The sequence below is a fragment of the Sphaeramia orbicularis genome, chromosome 7 (assembly GCF_902148855.1).
Source record: "Sphaeramia orbicularis chromosome 7, fSphaOr1.1, whole genome shotgun sequence".
In the NCBI taxonomy this organism is placed as follows: Eukaryota; Metazoa; Chordata; class Actinopteri; order Kurtiformes; family Apogonidae; genus Sphaeramia; species Sphaeramia orbicularis.
This window is the reverse complement of record NC_043963.1, coordinates 30,817,587-30,836,401: the sequence shown is the minus strand read 5'-3', so window position 1 is coordinate 30,836,401 and position 18,815 is coordinate 30,817,587. Positions and strand designations below refer to the sequence as shown.

The 18,815-nt window shown below is 38.4% G+C and overlaps 1 protein-coding gene across 1 annotated transcript; it reads right to left on the bottom strand.

The window, feature by feature from the left end:
- Positions 1–3,613: 3,613 nt before the first annotated feature.
- Positions 3,614–18,607, bottom strand: slc17a9b (solute carrier family 17 member 9b). The gene is made up of 13 exons (XM_030138132.1): positions 18,237–18,607; positions 16,903–17,100; positions 14,657–14,796; positions 13,613–13,712; positions 11,130–11,260; positions 10,887–10,983; positions 9,012–9,108; positions 8,756–8,843; positions 7,990–8,024; positions 7,707–7,822; positions 4,591–4,646; positions 4,408–4,437; positions 3,614–4,013 (listed from the first exon to the last, which is right to left on the bottom strand). Exons 1-13 carry the CDS (start codon positions 18,359–18,361, stop codon positions 3,835–3,837), a joined length of 1,392 nt encoding a protein of 463 aa, XP_029993992.1. The 5' UTR covers positions 18,362–18,607; the 3' UTR covers positions 3,614–3,834.
- Positions 18,608–18,815: the final 208 nt, after the last annotated feature.

The window sequence follows — 18,815 nt, the reverse complement described above, 5'->3', positions numbered from 1 at the left end:
CAACGCTAGACCCTGAAACTTAATCAAACCGAGCAAGACATTGAAATAAAGAGATATGACAAACCAGATTATTTTACCACGTATCCATGTACTCACACAGAAAATGTGGAGTACGTTTTGAAGAGTATGTAACTAGGAGAATAGTTAAAAGTAGTTTTAAATCATAGGGGATAACATCCTTAGGCTAACAGGCGCAACGCAATTAGCACATAAAACCTGTCAATGGCCCTCGATATCACAGCCCTCTAAGGAGTGGCAGACTTATAAAGCCTCCTGATCTATTACTACAAAGTGATTAATCCTCCCCACACAATGACCAGTCTTAAAGTGGGCCTCTATATTATTAGGTAGCCCTATATGGCAGTTTAGCTTTGCACTAATTAGTATTCAGATCAGGGAGTGGAAAGGCAGCCCCTCCACCACAGAAGAAGGACATAGGATGAGATGGTGACACAGTGAAATGTCATTAACTTGATGTTAATTACTAATTAATGGGGCTATTTCATTTACATGTATCTCTGGCTTTCTGATGGAGCCTGTCTTTACTGGGTTACTCTAACCAGCCCACGAGTTGGGGGAGGGTCTCCTCTACACTCTCCTTAAAGTGTTTCATCTCTGCTAATTAAATAGTGGGCCACTCATCATGATTATGTCTGCTTTTACAACATCATTTTCTGTCAGCGAGAGCTCTCCAGCAAGTGACCGGCCACCTCTTTAACACTCTGACTGTTTTTGGATGTACTGTACTGGATCCACTCATTGACTTCTAACTGACTTGTTACTTTTAGGCACTTATGACCCCTCCCTTTCTTTTCCTTGCCACGCGTCTCCATGGCAACCTGAGCCATTCGGTCCCATGAGAAGGAGTGGGTTGGGTTGACTAGCGTCTGGCCATTCACACGTGGGCAGTGCCAGCTAGCCAACATGGCACGCAGCATCCTGCCATATGGTGCCACCACATACGTCCTGCTGGCCCGGACTCCGGATCTGGGCCTGTAGTGAACTGCTTGTGTGAACAGGACAGGCCTGCACTAGAACCTGTTCAGCAGCTGATCTGAAATGTACATTTGGGACATGTAGTCTTTTATTTAGTAAAGAAAAATTCTGTATGTTATGGAGGAAAACTTTGCTCTCTTGAACTCTAAACATGTATAGCATGTACTATATAAGTTACTTAGAGTATTTACTAAGGAAAGTTACCTGGAGTTAGAAATCATCTCAAATAAAACTTTAGGACAGATTATCACTGCAGTGGGGCTCCATTCTACAGACAGAAATTGCTGAATGGGTTGTTTGGTGGCGCCACATGTTCTTTTCATTGGTGATACTATGCTGCCTCTCTGTGGTCCTACCCAGAAATACATGTACATACACTGACACGAACAACTCACCGATGCTGACAAAATATATTTTATTCAAAGTTAATATATGCTTTTAAATACAACAAAGCATTACAATACTGCATTTGCTTGCATTAAGATTTTTTTTATAATACATACTTTACATGTTATCAAAACTATTTGTCAGAAGGCTTTCAAAAAACTACAGTGAGATATGTTGGTCAACAGAACTCCAGCCATTTATCTTAAAATGTATACATTTCTGCAGAAAATGGTAAAGAGCAAAGGAAATGGTACTTAATGCACATGTGCTAAAGCAGGTCACACATGAGCTAAACATAGGCATTACTTTGACAAGAAGGCTGAAGAAATGAGCATCTTGTGTTGAATAATTATATACAGTGGTCTTAAATCGACTCCATTGTGTATCTGAAAAGTCTAGACATACACTTTGTGCATTGCCACTATTAAAAAGTATACAGATCCCAAGTGATATATGGCATCAGTGTGAGATCTCAGATCTAATTAAATAATTGCACATACACATCAGTCATTAGGTTCACACGTGTTTGGAACGCATAGAGACAAATAATTTAAAAACATGTTCAATATACAAAAAAATGTGTCTATATGGTTCTTTATCTAATGATTACAAATCCAAGCATAAAACCCATTGATTTCTTTCTAAGGAAAGCAACAAGAATTTCAGAAATCCCTTTAGTTTGTTCCACCAAAAATTACCCATGAAAGAATAAACTTGTAAGAGTCAACAGAAAATCTCCAAGAAACCGAATGTCTGCATTAGAAGTGAAGCAAAGGCAACAGAAATTCTAGCAAGACAACAGATGACAATGACACAGTATGAGCAAAATCTTGCAATTCTCTAACTACTTAAATCAGACACCAAATAATAAATGCATAGATTAAAAGTATAGATGTCAAGTATGTGTCTGAATCATTCGCATAGAATCCTCAGTGTTACACTGTGCTGTAAATGCTATATTCAATTCAACATCCAACCAGTTCCTTGTTGCTAACTGTGTGTTGCTACATATGAAGAAATCATAATATATTATTGAATGTCTTCCAGTTCCTCATTTGAACTGAACCGTCTTCTCACCTGTCCTGTAACATTCATCATGTCAGTGTGTAACAAGTAGCTTTGGGGACAAATTAATGAAACAGTGGAGACGCGGAGTCTCTCTGCCATTGTAAGTGAATGGGCTCCATTCAGTGCCATCGTGTCCCTACTACTGACTTCAATTTCTGTCTGGATCATCGGCAACAATGACATTAAGTGCGATAATAAGGGCGGATCATGAGCACACAAATGGTGGAGCCACATTGTCTCCCTGTGCAGGCTTGTGAACAAGATGACATTGTCGACAGCTATCTTTCCATTAATCAGTTTCCTAACACGGTATAATGAAAAAAAAGGACATACTTTCAGAGAAATAGCTACTACAGACATTGGTACTGCATTAACTTACAATAGAGAAGTTTTAATTTATTTTCTTACCTAGCAAGGTTCATTCTCTGTCATTCTAATCTCTTCTCTAAAAATACTTTTGAGATGAACAAAACAATTTGCCATATAAATATATAATTACAATAATTAAGTGAGGTATTTCTATTACATGCAATCACAAAATTAAAAAAATAATAACCTTTGGTCTTCCTCCTTGAAACATATTCATTAAGATGACAAAGGCAAAATGCTCTCAATCAACACTTTGTTGTAGTAAAGCTTTCCACGACCCATCTGAACTGTAACACAATGACCCACTTGTAACCATGGAGATGGGGACGGACAAAGGTAAATTGTCCAGGACATTGAGAGCGTTTGCAGAGTAATTAGTCCTTGGATAATGAGGTGTCACTCAGACAGTTCACTCAGTGATGGGTGAGTGGCATGTGCTAAAAAAAGACTAAGGTACAGTATGAGAGGCTGACCCCCTCCCTGCATCACCTACATATGCCCACCATTCAGGCAGGTAAGAACACATCACCTTATTCTGTCAGTAACACATCCATCAGTATCACAGCTTCTCACACAGACACACAAATGCTTTGGATTAACGATTTGCATGACTTTGCGAGCTCTAAACAACACATTCAATAACGAAGTGTAAACAGAAGCACTGCATCTGTTTGACAGTAACACAAAAACTGGGAAGTCGTGTAGACTTGTCTTGAAAGCTTCACTAGTCCACATCTTTCCTACAGAGTGTCCTCTCGTATTGGTTTCTTCTTTAAGGACACAATCCTATATCTTCTCATTGTGTTTCCTTAGCATTGTGCAGGCTCCGCTGTGTGCTTTTTTTTTTTTTTTTTTGACGATTGTTTCTTCGTATCTCAGCGTCTTGTTTACAGGTTTTATCAGTGCTATACATATATTGGCTGCTACACCAATATAGATAATGTCCTAGCTGCTGGATGCAGAAGGTCGAATCTCCACGGGATAGCACTCTGGTTCCCTGTGATGACTGATGACTTAGATATGAATGTTGTGGTGGCGGCCCTTACTAGAGTCAATGTCGACACGGCGAGCCTCAGCGAAGGCCAGGAAGGTGCAGAGACCGAGCAAGTTGACTGTGGTGATGAGGGCAAAGACAGATGCCCACGAGCCAGTCGCCTCAATGAGATACCCCGAGAAATACACCATTAGGACCCCTAGGGAGGAGGAAACAGTCATTACAAATAGCAAAATATCATGAGAATATCAACAAAGCACACAGTATCTTACACTTGATAGGTGAGTTCAGTTTCCCTTGATGCAAATAGCTGAAAAGAACGTGTCACAGACTATTCAACGTCTCTCATAGGACTGAAAACTGTCATCTTCTGTTCCCTGTATTATTCATCTGACACAAACACAACCCCCCCACCCCTTGATGAAATATGTATGCCACATAGGAGCCAGTTTGACTGACGGTGGACATGTCTGCTCAGCGTTTCAGTAGAGAGAAATGGATGAATAATTTCACTTAACAGATAGTCAAAAGCAAAAAATGAAAGGGTAAAAACAAATGAAGGCGAGCGATTGAACTTTGATTCCCGTACTCACCTGAGAAAGCTCCACATGTATTCATCACACCTGTAGATAAAAAAAAAATGTAGATGCACAATTAATTCTCACACTAAGGTTAGATGTACAATTTAACACCCAATTAAAATTGTACCAGTTCTATGTTGGCCAGGTTAAGATAAAAACAGGTTTTATACAAATAGTTAATTTTATACCACTTACCAAATAAAGCTCCAGCACAGGACGGAGCAAGATCTTGAACATTAACAGAAACCCCACTGTGGAAAAAATATAAGTCAATAGCCATTTCCCATTTATAAAAAAAAAAAAAAAATAAATCTTCATTTGCACAAAATTGCCTCTGATTAAAACCAATAAACAGCCATAAAATTGATTAAAGACAAGTTTGAAAAAAAAAAAAAAATGACACCATGTACTGTACCTCAGGAAATGTTATTTATCAGTCATCGTGGCATGTATCTACATTTGTCTATTGAATCTGGAAACCAAATTACCAGAATAGTCTTGCTCTTATAGTTGAAGTTACAGTAAAAATATACAGTTACTGTTGTTTCAGAAACGTAAAAACACATCTCTTTCACCTAAGTGCAGGTCAGCCCTTCTGAGGAATAACTAATATTAATGCTTCAAAATTCTGTTGACCCATAAAGACCCAGTACTACTTCTGTGGCAGCTCCCAAATTATTATTTTTTCTCTATATTTAACCTATTTTAAGTATTTTAACACATTTAATGTAATATTATTCTTTGTATTTAGATTTTTTTCTATGTAAATCATGTATTTTCCTATATTTAATTCAGTGATCATAAGATGTTCACAAAAGCTCAAAGTAAATTCAAAGGCGATTATATCAGACACAGAGAAACGGAAGAAAAAGTGACTTTTTTAATAAAATATATCATTAACCGAACATAAACCCAGTGACTATCTGCTCTCATTGATTAAACTCCATGGGTTTTACTGGTGAATCAAAGTTGTAGAAGATGACGGTGTTTCCATGTTCACTACAGAGCCTCTGAATGTCCAATTGGGTCATATCTGATGACCATGAAAAGATGACAAACTGCATTTTACACCAATTATTTACACTGATAGAATTAGTGGATCAACAGCAGAGCCAGTCCACCCTATAAGTCAGGGGTGTCCAACCCTGGTCCTCGAGATCTACTATCCTGCATGTTTTAGATGTTTCCCTCTTCCAGCACACGTGACGGTCATTATCAGGCTTCTGCAGAGCTTGATGATAGGCTTATCATTTGAATCAGGTGTGCTGGAAGAGGGATGCATCAAAAACATGCAGGATAGTAGCTCTCGAGGACCAGGGTTGGACACTCCTGCTATAAGTGAACTAAGTGACTGCTTGGGGCCCCATAGCCACCAGGGGACCCCGAACTTATGTATCATGTCATTTGATTTGTTGATGATCTGGCAATGCCAAACAGTGAAAACGGTGATTGTAATGAAAACCTGGCAGCCCAGGATGAAGCGATTAGTCAGTTTATTGGAGCAGTTTCACCATGTCCAAATGACTATACCCATTGGGTGCCAATAAATGTAAGAAGAAAAAAGTTGAAGAAGAAAAGAAACAACTCTCTCAAGGTAATGTAGAATACATTTTTCAATGAACACATAATGGCAACAAATGCTTCACGGTAACTCAGCGGAGTGTTTGAGCGCTGTCTTTTTAGTGTTGGCTACAATCTAATGCAGTGCCAATGACGTCCTGAGTCATTGTCAACACCACTTTCAAGTCTTTATATGCTATGCCAAATGCATTTTTGTCAGTCCAGTAAATACGTTATGTTAGAACAGGGGGATAGTGGTCTTTGACTGTCGGAGCTGGGGGGTGGGGGGGTAAGGTGAAACTGAAACTGAAGATGCTTTACTATTACTCTAACTCTCCAGCCCTACTCCACTGCTTTATGGGCCCCAGAGTAAGACAACTAATGGGATTTTAACCCTTTTATGACAAGTCATCTTAGATGTGCCTACCTCCTGTCACTTCACCAGCTGCAGTGCACCAGCCCCTTATGGCCTTCCTGACAGGTGGTGAGTGCAACAGGAACTGGTAACACCCTGATCAGGATACAAACCCCAGCCTCCTGCACCAAAGTTCATCAATATTTATTACAGTCTTTATTGTTTTACTGTCACTGTGTTCAAATATAACACATTGGTATGTATAGCTGGTGAGCTTTTGACATGAACTAGTGTCGTAATTCAGAGTGAAATTATTTTGTGTTTATGGATGTATGGCATGGTGGGGGGCCCCAACTTCTCTTGCTTAGGGCCCCCACATGAACAGGGCCGTGCCTCATCAACAGGTATTAAACAGTTTAGATCAGCAGATGGTCTTGGCCACCAGTGGCTGTTTGGGTCTTTATGGGTTAAGAGTAACGCTGCTTGATTTTTTTAGCATATTTTAATTAAAATAAAATAATAAGAGTGAAAGCAAATTCTTTTTATTTTAATTTAAACTGTATCATGTATAAATAATAGTATGATTCAGTAAGATCCAAATTTAAATATTATTTAAACATTTTAAAATGTTCTCCAATGCATTATAACTAGTACTAAACACATAAACCTCTTAAATAACCAAGTACTGAATGAAGACTGCATTACTCTTTGGTGGAGCTTGCTCATCCAGTGCTTTCTCATACTTGAGGTTATGTTTTGCATTGTTGGTTTCTAAGTCAGTGTTTCTCCCTGTTCTGGTATGTAGTGACCTAGTGTTTCCAAAATGGAGGGGGCTGCAGTGTTCTCTTTACTATATTATACACTGCTCGACCCAAAAAAAACCCCCCTCTAAAATGCTGATATATTTCAGCTCCTCATTTGTTGAATAACCACCAGTTTGATAGAGAGTATAAAGCCTGTAAAACTGTCATACGGTCTGATGAGTCCAAATTGACCCTATTTCAGAGTGATGGGCACATCAGGGTGAGAAGAGAGGCAGATGAAGTGATTACCCATAATGCCTAGTGCCTACAGTATAAGCACTATAGTTTTAAATAATAGCTAGTGTAAAGTCATCACTACTATACCTTTAAAATTATCTATTAAAAATAAGTTCCCAACCAGCATTATTTAGCACTTTAGGGACTGGTGTGACATTTAGCTCAATAACATCTACGGTTACTAAAGTCCCCACATTCTAACACTGAATTGGAAGCTGTCGTCACATGTATGGAAATGAACGCAATGATATTACCACAGACAAACAAAAAAAGATGAACAACAAATTCATATGACAGTGTCATTTTAAGGGCCAGAGATAGTGTGAGGTGTGTGAAGATGATGCGAAGGCCAGTACCTGTGACTGAAGGTGGTCAGGCCCATGGTGGCAGACACAAATGCTACAGCCCAGGGGAAGGTGGTTTTGCCACATAGAAGTAGAGTAAACAGACTGGACACACCCATGGAGAAAAACTACACAGAGGAATGAATGCACACACAAACACACTAATTAAACAATGATGTGTACAGTAGTTGCATCATGACTAGCTGGAAGAAAACCCACAATGAAACATAATAGGTTAACGTTCACACAGACGGATATTTAGAAGAATGTAAAACTGCAAAGAAGAAAGTAATACCTGCATCAACTTTCGCACTGAGGCTGTATCAAAGCCTGTTGGGATAAAAGCAGAAAAAATATACAGATGCTTTCTCAAGAATAAACTCAGGGTTATATTCAGGGTTCCTACACATTTGAAATTTCAAAATTCCATACTTTTTCTCAGACCCTAATTTTCAGATGTCTTGGTAAAAAAATTCCAACCAGCCAACCAACCCGTCTTTATATTTGAGATTTATGAGCCACTCTTCAGAGAAAGTACATCTGCTCATTATGAGTTCTGCTAACGAACATACAAGGCATATTGACTAGCTCGCTCACAAACAGTGTGTGGACATCACCTGTCTGTCAAAGCAGCAGTGAAACTTGATGACACCTGGGTGGGCCTTAAAATGGGTTGGAGGAGGATAAGAGCAGAAGGCTAGGCTAGACTTGTCAATCTGCCCAAATGTTTTCTGGGACGCGTAGCCTACTGTATGTGCTCTCACACAAACAGTTTAGCTATGCTAGCAAGCGCCTTAAAAAAACAGATTGATCCATTTGTTTGGTTTTTTTTTTAGATAATTTTATGTTTTAGAAAATAGAACACTGGTAACAGTCTTGGAAACATGAATATTTTTCCATACATTTGTTTCCACTTTCCATACTTTTCTAGAACTGGAAATTTATAAAATCAAATTCCATACTTTTCCATACTTATATATACAGGAACCCTGTATATTCATTTTAACTTCTTCCTCCAAATGCCCTTGTTGAAGTTGTGAGGATATGTATGGCTGCTTTACCTTGACTAATAAGGTGGTCGGACAGGCAGCCGCTGAAGAGGGATGAAGGAATTGCCACCAGCCAGGGAATGACATTGAACACCCAACCCTGAAACAACAACATATTTTGTGAGTGTGAATGCTCTGCAGGTGTTCGTTCTACTCTTCTTAGGTCTTCTTTAGGTTTGTACTGTATGTGTTTTTTTTTTTGTCTATAAAAGCTTTAATCGTCAGGTCAAGTGCAAGAACAAAAGGGCCATGCAGTGTGTGAGGTTACCTTGGCGTCTGGGAAAGTGTCTTTAAAAAACGTCGGCAGCCATGACAGCAGGGTGAAGAAGGTGCTCGCTGTGCACAGGTGCGTGACGATCACAGCACTGCTCCACAAAATGAACACAGAGACAAATAAATTAAGTACATTGCATCTTCATTTATGGCTTTTTTTTGTTTGATCAGACAGGTGCACTTTTGTGCAATTATGCCTCTCTGACAGCTACTGTTTTTCTTTCTGATTCACTCCAGTGGAATGACAGGTGGCATGTGGCTGAAAGAGTGTGTAAATATTTCAGCTCCATATCCATCAAACTGTCGCTGAATCTGTTATTCTCAAGTCAGAGCAGGGAAATCAAGATACGAGCTCACAGATGTGCTCCTCATCAGAGAAAATGAAGGAAATCACTTTCATTACTGTGTATAAATACCCAGGCTGAGGTTGTGAGACACAAGGGTTGCTGTTCCAAACAAAAGGTTCATTATTTCTCTACAGAGGTGCTGTATTATAGAGATCTACGACTGTAGAGAGGTTTAATGTGTGTGGTAAGATTCACACTTGCTTGTGTGTTGACATGAGGTTTGCATTGGAGTTAGTTTTGTGCTGTGAGGCAGTCGTTTGTTGACATTTGCTGATTCCATTTCTAAGCTCATAAGTCACAACTGGCATCCATGATAAAGCCTGATTTATATGTAGAGTTATATGTAAATGGTCGTCGTTTGTTAAAATCTCTGTGCTTGCTCCTCAGTTCTGAGTGCAACTCATCTGCTCTTTTACAACAGCAACTATTAATTTATAAAATGGAATTAACTAACATCAGTGCCAACTTCACGCATGCACACAAGCACATCTGACAGTGAAATTTAACAAAGACCTATGCATCAGCGCATCATTCAAAATATTGGGATATTTCTGTAAAATCAGCCACTATCTGGTATACACAATGATACTTAACATACATGGAATGAGCTAAACTTTAGGTGTTTATTCAATTTACACTGACTTACAGAGTTCGTAGACGTAAGTGATGTATGTTAAAGGTGTTTGTGAGTAAGAGACACTTAAAGTTGATGCTTTAAAAACATTTTTAAGGTCACTTTAACAAAATTTACCTCAACTGAATCATTATTTCAAGAAAAAAGTATATACTGAGTATTGTGCAGGAGTGAATGTAAATAAAAAATAGATGTTCATTCATTCACCTGACTGTCCAATAGTAAGAACAGTACAACAAGAGCAGTAAGTTCAACACATTTAAACTCCAAGGAGTCTTCATCAAGGCATGAAACTACAATGAAAACATGCGCTCGGCCAAAACTCATCAATTTATCATGGTCATGTATCATGTGAATTAAGTTAAAGAGAATTTATCGCAAGATAAAATCAATTTACTCACTGAATATGGTGTCATATGATACATTTTAAATTCAACATATGCCTTCATTGTAATGCCACGCCTTGTAGAAGATCTTCTGATGTCAAAAGGCACTGACCTAAGGACTTTAAGTCCTCAGACGTAAAGTCCTCAGACTTTGACTTGTGCTTTACATTTTTGAGATTCTTGGACAGTTGGACAGTCATTTAGCCTTTTTTATCTTCATTTTTGTATTAACTGCATGTAAATGGGAATGTTATGTGGTTTATATGTGGTCTCATGTAGAAGTAGGAATGTGGTTATTAGAGTATTAGAGTCTATGTTTTATTAACATGCAAGTACAAGTGCAAGACAATCAAGACAATTAAAGGCTCAGCTGCTTTAAAGATCTGAAAAAACAGAAATTTGGACATGTGGATATCCAAAGCAACCGACACTGTATACACCCTGTAGGCTCACACATCAGCTCACACCCACACATGTGCACACTGGCTTTATCTTTATCTCACCAGACTGCAGGTTGTTTGAAGAGCCGTAACCAATGTCTTTTGGACAGTTTGGATTGGGGCCCACCACTTCCCAGAGACTCCAGGGTGATGATAGGACCTGCAAACACAGACGAACACAGGCACATGAGCGCACAAGAGGACATCGGCTCCCATTATACAAATAAGGAGCTCCAAGATAGCAGCAGTCAGTGACATCCGACTTGTACTGTATCATTCAGTAAACACAGTCAAACTCCTCCTTGCCTTCTCCTTTGAGTAGATATTTCCACATGCAGTAGGCCCACAGCACTGAGAGGAGACCAGACACATAAAAGACACTTTCCCAGCCATAGAGGTCCAGCATAAGGGAGCCAGCCCCTCCGATTACCAGTGTCCTAAAGAGAAAAAAGGCATCCCAAGTCACACAAACACACTCTTGCAACAAGGCATTTCGACATGAGGAGGAATTATGTGATTACTCACACATACCCAACATGGACAGAAGAGTCGACACACGCCCATAATGATATTTTGGAAAGACAGAATTGTCCCTAACAATATTTAACGAACTTGTTTGTGTTAGCTTATCTTTCAGATGACGAAATCTGTTAAGCACGAACTAACAGAACTGGACTCAGAGTAACTACTATATTCGTCTGTCTGCATAACCCAAGCATGTCCATGTCAGTGTTCCATGCATATTATAATACCACTATCACTGAAAAAAAGAGGAAACGTGGAGCTTTTTCACCACCTGCTGTGTTAATAATTGTTAATAGATTAGCTTGTCAGAGGTCACATTGTTTTAAAATTAAACTTACAACCTGACCTCACCGATAGACTAGCAGCTGGAAGAAACATCAAACAGGTGGATATATGGAACTGTGGAGGTAACTGTGAGTCTACAACATTCCATGAAAATGTCACAATTAATGGACTATTTTGTATATGGACACAGCAGCAGAACAGAGAGATGAAAGCTGACTGCAATTACATAATAATAATAATAATAATAATAATAATAAGAATAAGAATAAGAATAAGAATAAGAATAAGAATAAGATTAAGAATAAGAATAAGAATAAGAATAAGAATACATTTAATTTATAGCTGCCTTTCAGGACACTAAAGATCACCATACAAAGCTGTTAAAATAAATAAAACACAATTAAAATTACACACATACATATATAAAACACATAAGTACAACTGGCAGCAGATAATAGTGAAATTATGGAATAGAGTAGGCCTGTCTAAATAAATAAGTTTTAAGCTGGGATTTGAAGATGGTAACAGAGTCTGAATTTTTTATGTGTTCCGGGAGGGCATTCCAGATCAAAATCACAATCATGATCATCCCCATCCCCATCCACCTGCATAAACATAACTGGATAAATCACAGTAATGTAATATTTCCATCACTAATTCCATGTTATTTTCAGTATTACAGTCCTTTCCTTTAAATACTTCAGCAACAGCCTGTACTTCCATTTCCTTTATTCATCAATAGCTCTTCTTCATTTGATGTCCTCTACATCTATATTGTTAGCCTTATAACATACTAATATCATAAAATAAAAGAAAAAAGATAACAACAGTAATTGCACTTCTGATACAATTAATCATCAACTAAAGTTTGATCATTGTGACAGTCCTAAAGAATGCAGTGATGAGGAAAATGAGCATCTTCAGGATTTAAGTAGATATAGAATTCTATACTCTATATAAAGGCACATTCAGCTAATTTAATGCCTGAAGGTCAAAAGTATTTGGTCTTAACATCAGATCATTTAGAGAAATTTGCTATTCTTAGCTGTTGTGAAGTTAGAGTATTGGTCCCTCTGCTATCTCCTTTATCCCTCAGAGGCATAGTGTCTCCAGACTAAGGCTGGCAGACAGACAAACCGAAACTATATCCGTCTGTGTCCTTTAGGAATGTGCATACACGTATCAGCTGCTAGGTTTTCCTTAGGGCTGGTGTATACTCACGTTGTAGACAAGTTAACACTATTCAAACCGTTACAGAGAGACACACTCCTTCCACTGATCAAATCTACATGCTTGAAAATTACTGTCTGTACAAGAGGTTAGAGCTGGACAATATACTGAATTCAATTAATTGAGGTTTTGCTTCTGAAAACAGTGGAAAATGCATGAATTACAACATGGAGTTTATTCCTCTGGTTTGCTCAACAAACAGAAAAATTATGTTTGGTGCATGTAATATGTTAATTGTCAATGGTTTCTCCAGTTGTATATAAATTATAGTTTTAGTAAAGAAAGACTGTTTCATGTCATGTTTGACTTCAGTTAATGTAACCAGAAAGCAAGGAAATAACATCATGAATAATCCATGACAAGTTAAAAAAAAAAGCCCTACAAGAGGTTGACCTATAGTGGGTTTTTAAAGATCAATATTCTAATGAGAGTGTTATCATCACTATCATGAAAAAACAGCGGTATGGGAAATAGATATTGAACTGAAAGTAATAAATGAATAAATCAACTGATAAATAAATCTCCTCCTATCACAAATATATAGGCAATTTAAGGGCAATTCTTATTTTTGGAGCTATTATTTTCTGTCAAAGTCAGTAATTCCAGAGGAGAAACCTTATAACATGAATATAGAGTATATCACGAGAGAGCATTAAATCACAGTAGACTTAAACTTCTGGAAAAAAACATTTCACTGCCACAAACATTTCCCCATTATTTCCCATTTTATTGCATAAGATGTGACTCACCCCAGGTAGGAGCCGCTACCCACAGTGCTCATGAGGAAGCCTCTCTCACTCTCCACCACCTTCTGAGAACACAGGCTCGCTAATGATGGGTAATGAACTCCTAAAAACAAAAACCGAATGAGGTGAAATGAGCTTTTGCGACTTGAATAGCAAGGCAAACACTAGATTATTTGAAAGCCACAAGTCTGACACTCCCCATCACCGCATCTACAATGAAGAGAAATTCTTGGTATCAGGCCAAATCTGTCAGGGATGACACATACATTGTGCCACAAAAATGAACTGCCTCAAAGACATACCATTTACCAGAAACGATCATTAAATATCACATGGTGGATTAGTCAATGCCTCTTTAAATGTGGTGCAGTTGACAATCCTGCAACAATCCCAGTGACACTACAAATAAACTCTACTTCAACCAAAACACATACAGCTGCACGGTGCAGATAAATGTGACAACATTCAGGCAGTTCCTGCTGTGAACACACACAAACTATTAAAAAATACAGCAAATATGATGTTTTGACTGATTTTCGGCCTTTCTTGTCATACATTAGAAACAGGCTTTTGTAGGACACCTTTACAATATGAGAAAGCACTGACACAGAGATATAAAAGAAGGCAAACAGTGTGTGTAATTAAGCGGTTTATGTGTGCACAAATGCCATCTGCTGTATTTGACTTCCTTATTCATAGGATACAGACACATTAGACACAGAGCAAAAAGGAGATTATATTAAGTCTAAATACTTTTTGTGAAAACATGTTAAAGAAATTCTCACTGTATGCTGAGTGCTAAAGAAGGTTCACAAATAATCAGACCAGGGCTACATTAAAACAACAACAGCCACTGTGTTGCAATATAATCAAACCTAGTAGTTTCTGGTGTAAAAAGAAACTAAATGCCCCAGGAGACGTTTATATGAGTGATATTTATGTTTGGTTTCCAGACCAGATGTTCAAGGTATGGAATGGGTAAATGTGGACTTAATATTTTACTTTTACTTGCTTGTCATCCTCCACACGCTTTCAAAACCATCTCACCTTGTAACAAGCCCATGAGGAAGCGGGCCAGTGTCATGGAGAGGATGGGCTGGGAGCAGAAGTGGGCCAGTATGGGGGTGAAGGCTGTCATCGACCCCCAGGCAGCGGCTGAAAGCAACAGGACCTTCTCACCTCCAACACTGTGGACACACAACACAGACATTCAATTAACTTTTAATAAAATCTACAAAGGTTATATTCAACAGTAAAGTGAAAAAAAAAAAAGACTTAAAACAAGACTCTTCATAATATCAGTGTATTTAATATCAAAGTAGGGCAGGCAATATATCAAATTAATTTGATTAATCAAAGTTTTTCTCTCTGGAAATTGTGAAGAATTCCTGAGTCGCAAAAATTACATTATTCCCCTGGAGACTTTTCTTGTAGAACAAAACTTCACATGCTTGTTGTAATGTAATAAAGGAGCTATATATAGTATTTCTACTTTAAAATATTCAAATATGACATAAAAGTATCATTAGAATTTATGCCAAAGATGCCAGTGTGATGGATTGTAGAGATTCAGTCACAGTCTGATTGATTTATGTGCCCACTAGAGGGAGTAGTGAGTCACTCTGTTGGTCTCCCATAGTGAGGAAACCTATCGCCACAGGGCCTTTGACCAAAGCATCAGAAAGTGACAGCATGGGCTAAGAAACAACTTTAAGGGTCAAAGAAAATGACAAAGTGATAAAACCTAGAGGGACTGTCGTTTTCACCACTGAACACAGCTCAAAATGACTGGAGTGGAGTTTGAAGCTAAAACCACAGTGTTTCTTCTACATGGGTGAGTTTGATTATAAGGCTTATGACGGTATAAAGTTAATATGTGTTGTTATTATTAGTGCTGTCAAGCGATTACAATTTTTGATCAGATTAATCACAGGGTTGCTGTGGATTAATTTTGATTAATCATGCTTAAATATCATTCATTTTTAATCTATATTAATCGTGTTTCATTTTGCATGAGCAAACAGCCTCAAGAAAGAAGGGAACATATATGCACTTAACGTGTTTATTAACCACCCTCAACAGTTTCAGCAAAACAACTGGAAACAACTGTTCCGTCTTGGTTTTTTTGTCCTCATATTTCCATCCAGAGGGCCAATATGCTGTTTAGCATCTTCCATCTTTATGGGTTGCTTCTGCTGCCTGTCACTACCGGATCAACTGCCCATTTGTTCATGCGCAACGCTAACTCCACTTGGACAAACTGCCTGACATGCTTTGCCAGAAATGTTGAGAGTCATTCTGCACTGCAGATAGGCTAACTGCGTTAACATTTTTAATCAGATTAATGATGATGATAGATTAATCCACATAAACACATTAAATTTGAATGCCCTTGTTATTATCTTTACTAAAGTTATGTGTTTATTGATCCATGCTTCAGACTAAACTGTGACAGTTCTGACCTTGTTTGGAGGATTCCAAACAGATCTTTAGTGCAGATACTGACAACACAAACTGTACAGAAAACAGAGGTGATTTGTGGTTTTACTGTGACTGTTTTCTGTATAAAAACAGCTAAGTTAACAGAGCTATAATAGAAACTGTCAACTGAAGCAGCACATAATAATTATAAAACTGACTGAATGAATTTTTGTTTTAAGAAGAAAACTTGATGATACCCTAATTCAGATGTGTATAAACAATGAGTTTTACACTTTATTTAGTGAGTGATACATTTGTTGGTGGTTTTGGGACTCCAAAGTGTGTTCTGTTACACAGCTTGCCCCTGTTGCTGAGAGTTTGGAATATTAATGGTACATATAATACCTTTAAATGTGTTTCTCCAGTCATGTATGACATATAATTTAGTATAAAAAGAAGTATTTTAATGATGTTTTGTCCTCAGCCATATCACCCAACTCTATGTTGAAGTAAGAATCTTAACTATTCTACAAAAATAAAATTCATCCAATATAGAGCAGCCTTTGTTTTTGTTGTTCTGTAAGCATACAAGAGCAGACATCACAGTAATGTAGTTACAACATCATAACAAGGAAAACAGGTTTTTCTTTGGCTCATTCTCAATCAGTTCTGAGTGACGCAAATGCTTTCTTGAAAATGATACTGCCTGAGGAAGAGGCTGGAACGGGTGCCAACTAAACCCAAGTATCCTCTCAGGAAGTATCAGTATCACATCAGACCAGTATTATTGACAAACAGAGGTCATCATGACAGCAGCGTGGTGATGATGTCAGAACTGTCTCCTGTCTTTGTGACATCAGATGGTTTCTTACCGATCGCTGACGTAGCCTCCAAAGACCTGGGTGAAACAGTAGCCCCAGAAGAAGCTGCCCAGAACCATGCCTGACTCCCTCTTGCTCCAGTTGAACCTCTCTGCCATGCTGACCGCACAGATGGGCATCGCCACACGGGCACAGTAGAGGAGGCATGTCCCAAGAAGCAGCACCACTGTCCATATCCTCGCCACTGGCCTGCAGAAGGAATAAACACAAAGAAATCAACCATATGAAGGTGGCAACACAGGAAACATGACACGAGTTGACATGGAGTGACCCCTGCTGTGGTGCTCCAGCTACATGTTAACAAAACATCTAGTACAGGGGTGTCAAACGTATGGCCCGTGGGCCAAAACCTGCCCGCCAAACGTTCCACTCTGGCCAGCAGGATTGATTGATTGAAATCTTTATTTTTCGAACATGTAGACAGTGAAATCAAAACAAAAACCAACCAACAAAATATCAGCAATGGTACATAAAAGGTTGATAAGTAAACAAAAGAAAAAAAACAACAATAAATGAAATTATACATTCTCAAAAAGGAGTAGGACGAAGTAAAAACATATATACTCCTAACCCCAATTTCTATTCTTTAGGATAAATTTGCTAAGTATAAAAATTACACTGAAGATATTAACAGTCAAGGGTGTCAAAAACTGTGTAGTTCCAAACAGTAAAATTTTAACAATAGCATGTCTGACACTAAATGTTTTGTGCCTTTGTAGATCTGATCAGTAACGCACATTTATAAATGATAGGATGAAGCACAATACTGTTAAAATTACACTCATTTTCCTTAACAAGTTTAATTTTTTTCAGATTAGTCACTTCTTTGTGAAAGGACAGTTTGTAAATATCCAAATTTGCATAATTTCATTTTACTATTTTGCACTAAAAGAAAGAGAAATAATAGGAAGTTGTCATTATTTATAGGTTATTATATTATTATTTTACTGGTCTGGCTATATGTTTGACACCCAATCTGGTATCAGTATATAAATATGAGGATTATTATAGAGTATGAGGGGTTTATAAAGGAAACTGAAGCTACTTCCTTCTTTAGCTTATGTGGCACATCAGCCACGTCTGACCTAGAGGTGATGGGCATGGAAGATGCTACATTTTTTTGTCGTTTAAGGCAATAATAACAATCAAAACCTAAATAAAAGTCTTAGTTAGGATCTTTAAGTTAGTCCTAACCCAAGCCCTTCGTGGTTATAGGAAAAGAGTTGGTGAAAAACTCCGATTATGGCTTAAAGTTAAACTTAAATCCAACGTGTTGTGTCGAGTTGCTAATGAGGATAAACACGGAAAAAGGATCCAAATGTTACCGTGGCCAGTTGGTGTTCTGTTCAGTCCACTTCTTATGGCATCCAGGGACTCCGATCGGATGGTTTTCCTTGTGACAGACCAAATCTGGACTATAGTTCTTGCCATATTTTTGAATCACTGCCATTCAACGTGAGCTTACGGCAGCCTCCTTCCAACCGCTTCGGCTGTTTTCACTCTGAACCTCCTGTCGGTCGAATCTGGGACTAAAAGTCAATTCTGACACGAAAATAAACCGATTCACAAAGTACTGGCGCGCGCATAGCTCTGGTTTCCGACGTTTAGATCCATAACATGAACACAACAGGACGGGCGATGAACACGGAGGGACTGTTTTCCTGATGCCCTAGGAGGAGTAATCCACGTGTCAGTTTTTTCTCCCCAGCCTCCTCCTCCTCCTCCTCCTCCGGCAGACACGCAGTTCTTCTTGCTATCGGTAGGGTTAATAATCAGGAAGTGCTTCTGGGCTTTCTCATTGAACTTCATCCGTATCACCCACACCCCCACGGACACGGCCCCGGTACCGAGGCTCCGATCATGACGGTGCAGTTTAATCTGTGGAGCAGACTGTCACAGCTTCA

What these genes read in the sequence shown, in the direction of transcription:
- slc17a9b (XM_030138132.1), bottom strand. Translation starts at nt 18,361, where the DNA reads ATGGCAGTGATTCAAAAATATGGCAAGAACTATAGTCCAGATTTGGTC. An exon ending in CCTCATGGGCTTGTTACAAG is followed by an intron (nt 13,713 to 14,656) that starts GTGAGATGGTTT and finishes TTTTGTTTTTAG; the next exon opens with GAGTTCATTACCCATCATTA. An exon ending in TTCAAACAACCTGCAGTCTG is followed by an intron (nt 9,109 to 10,886) that starts GTGAGATAAAGA and finishes TTTGTGGAGCAG; the next exon opens with TGCTGTGATCGTCACGCACC.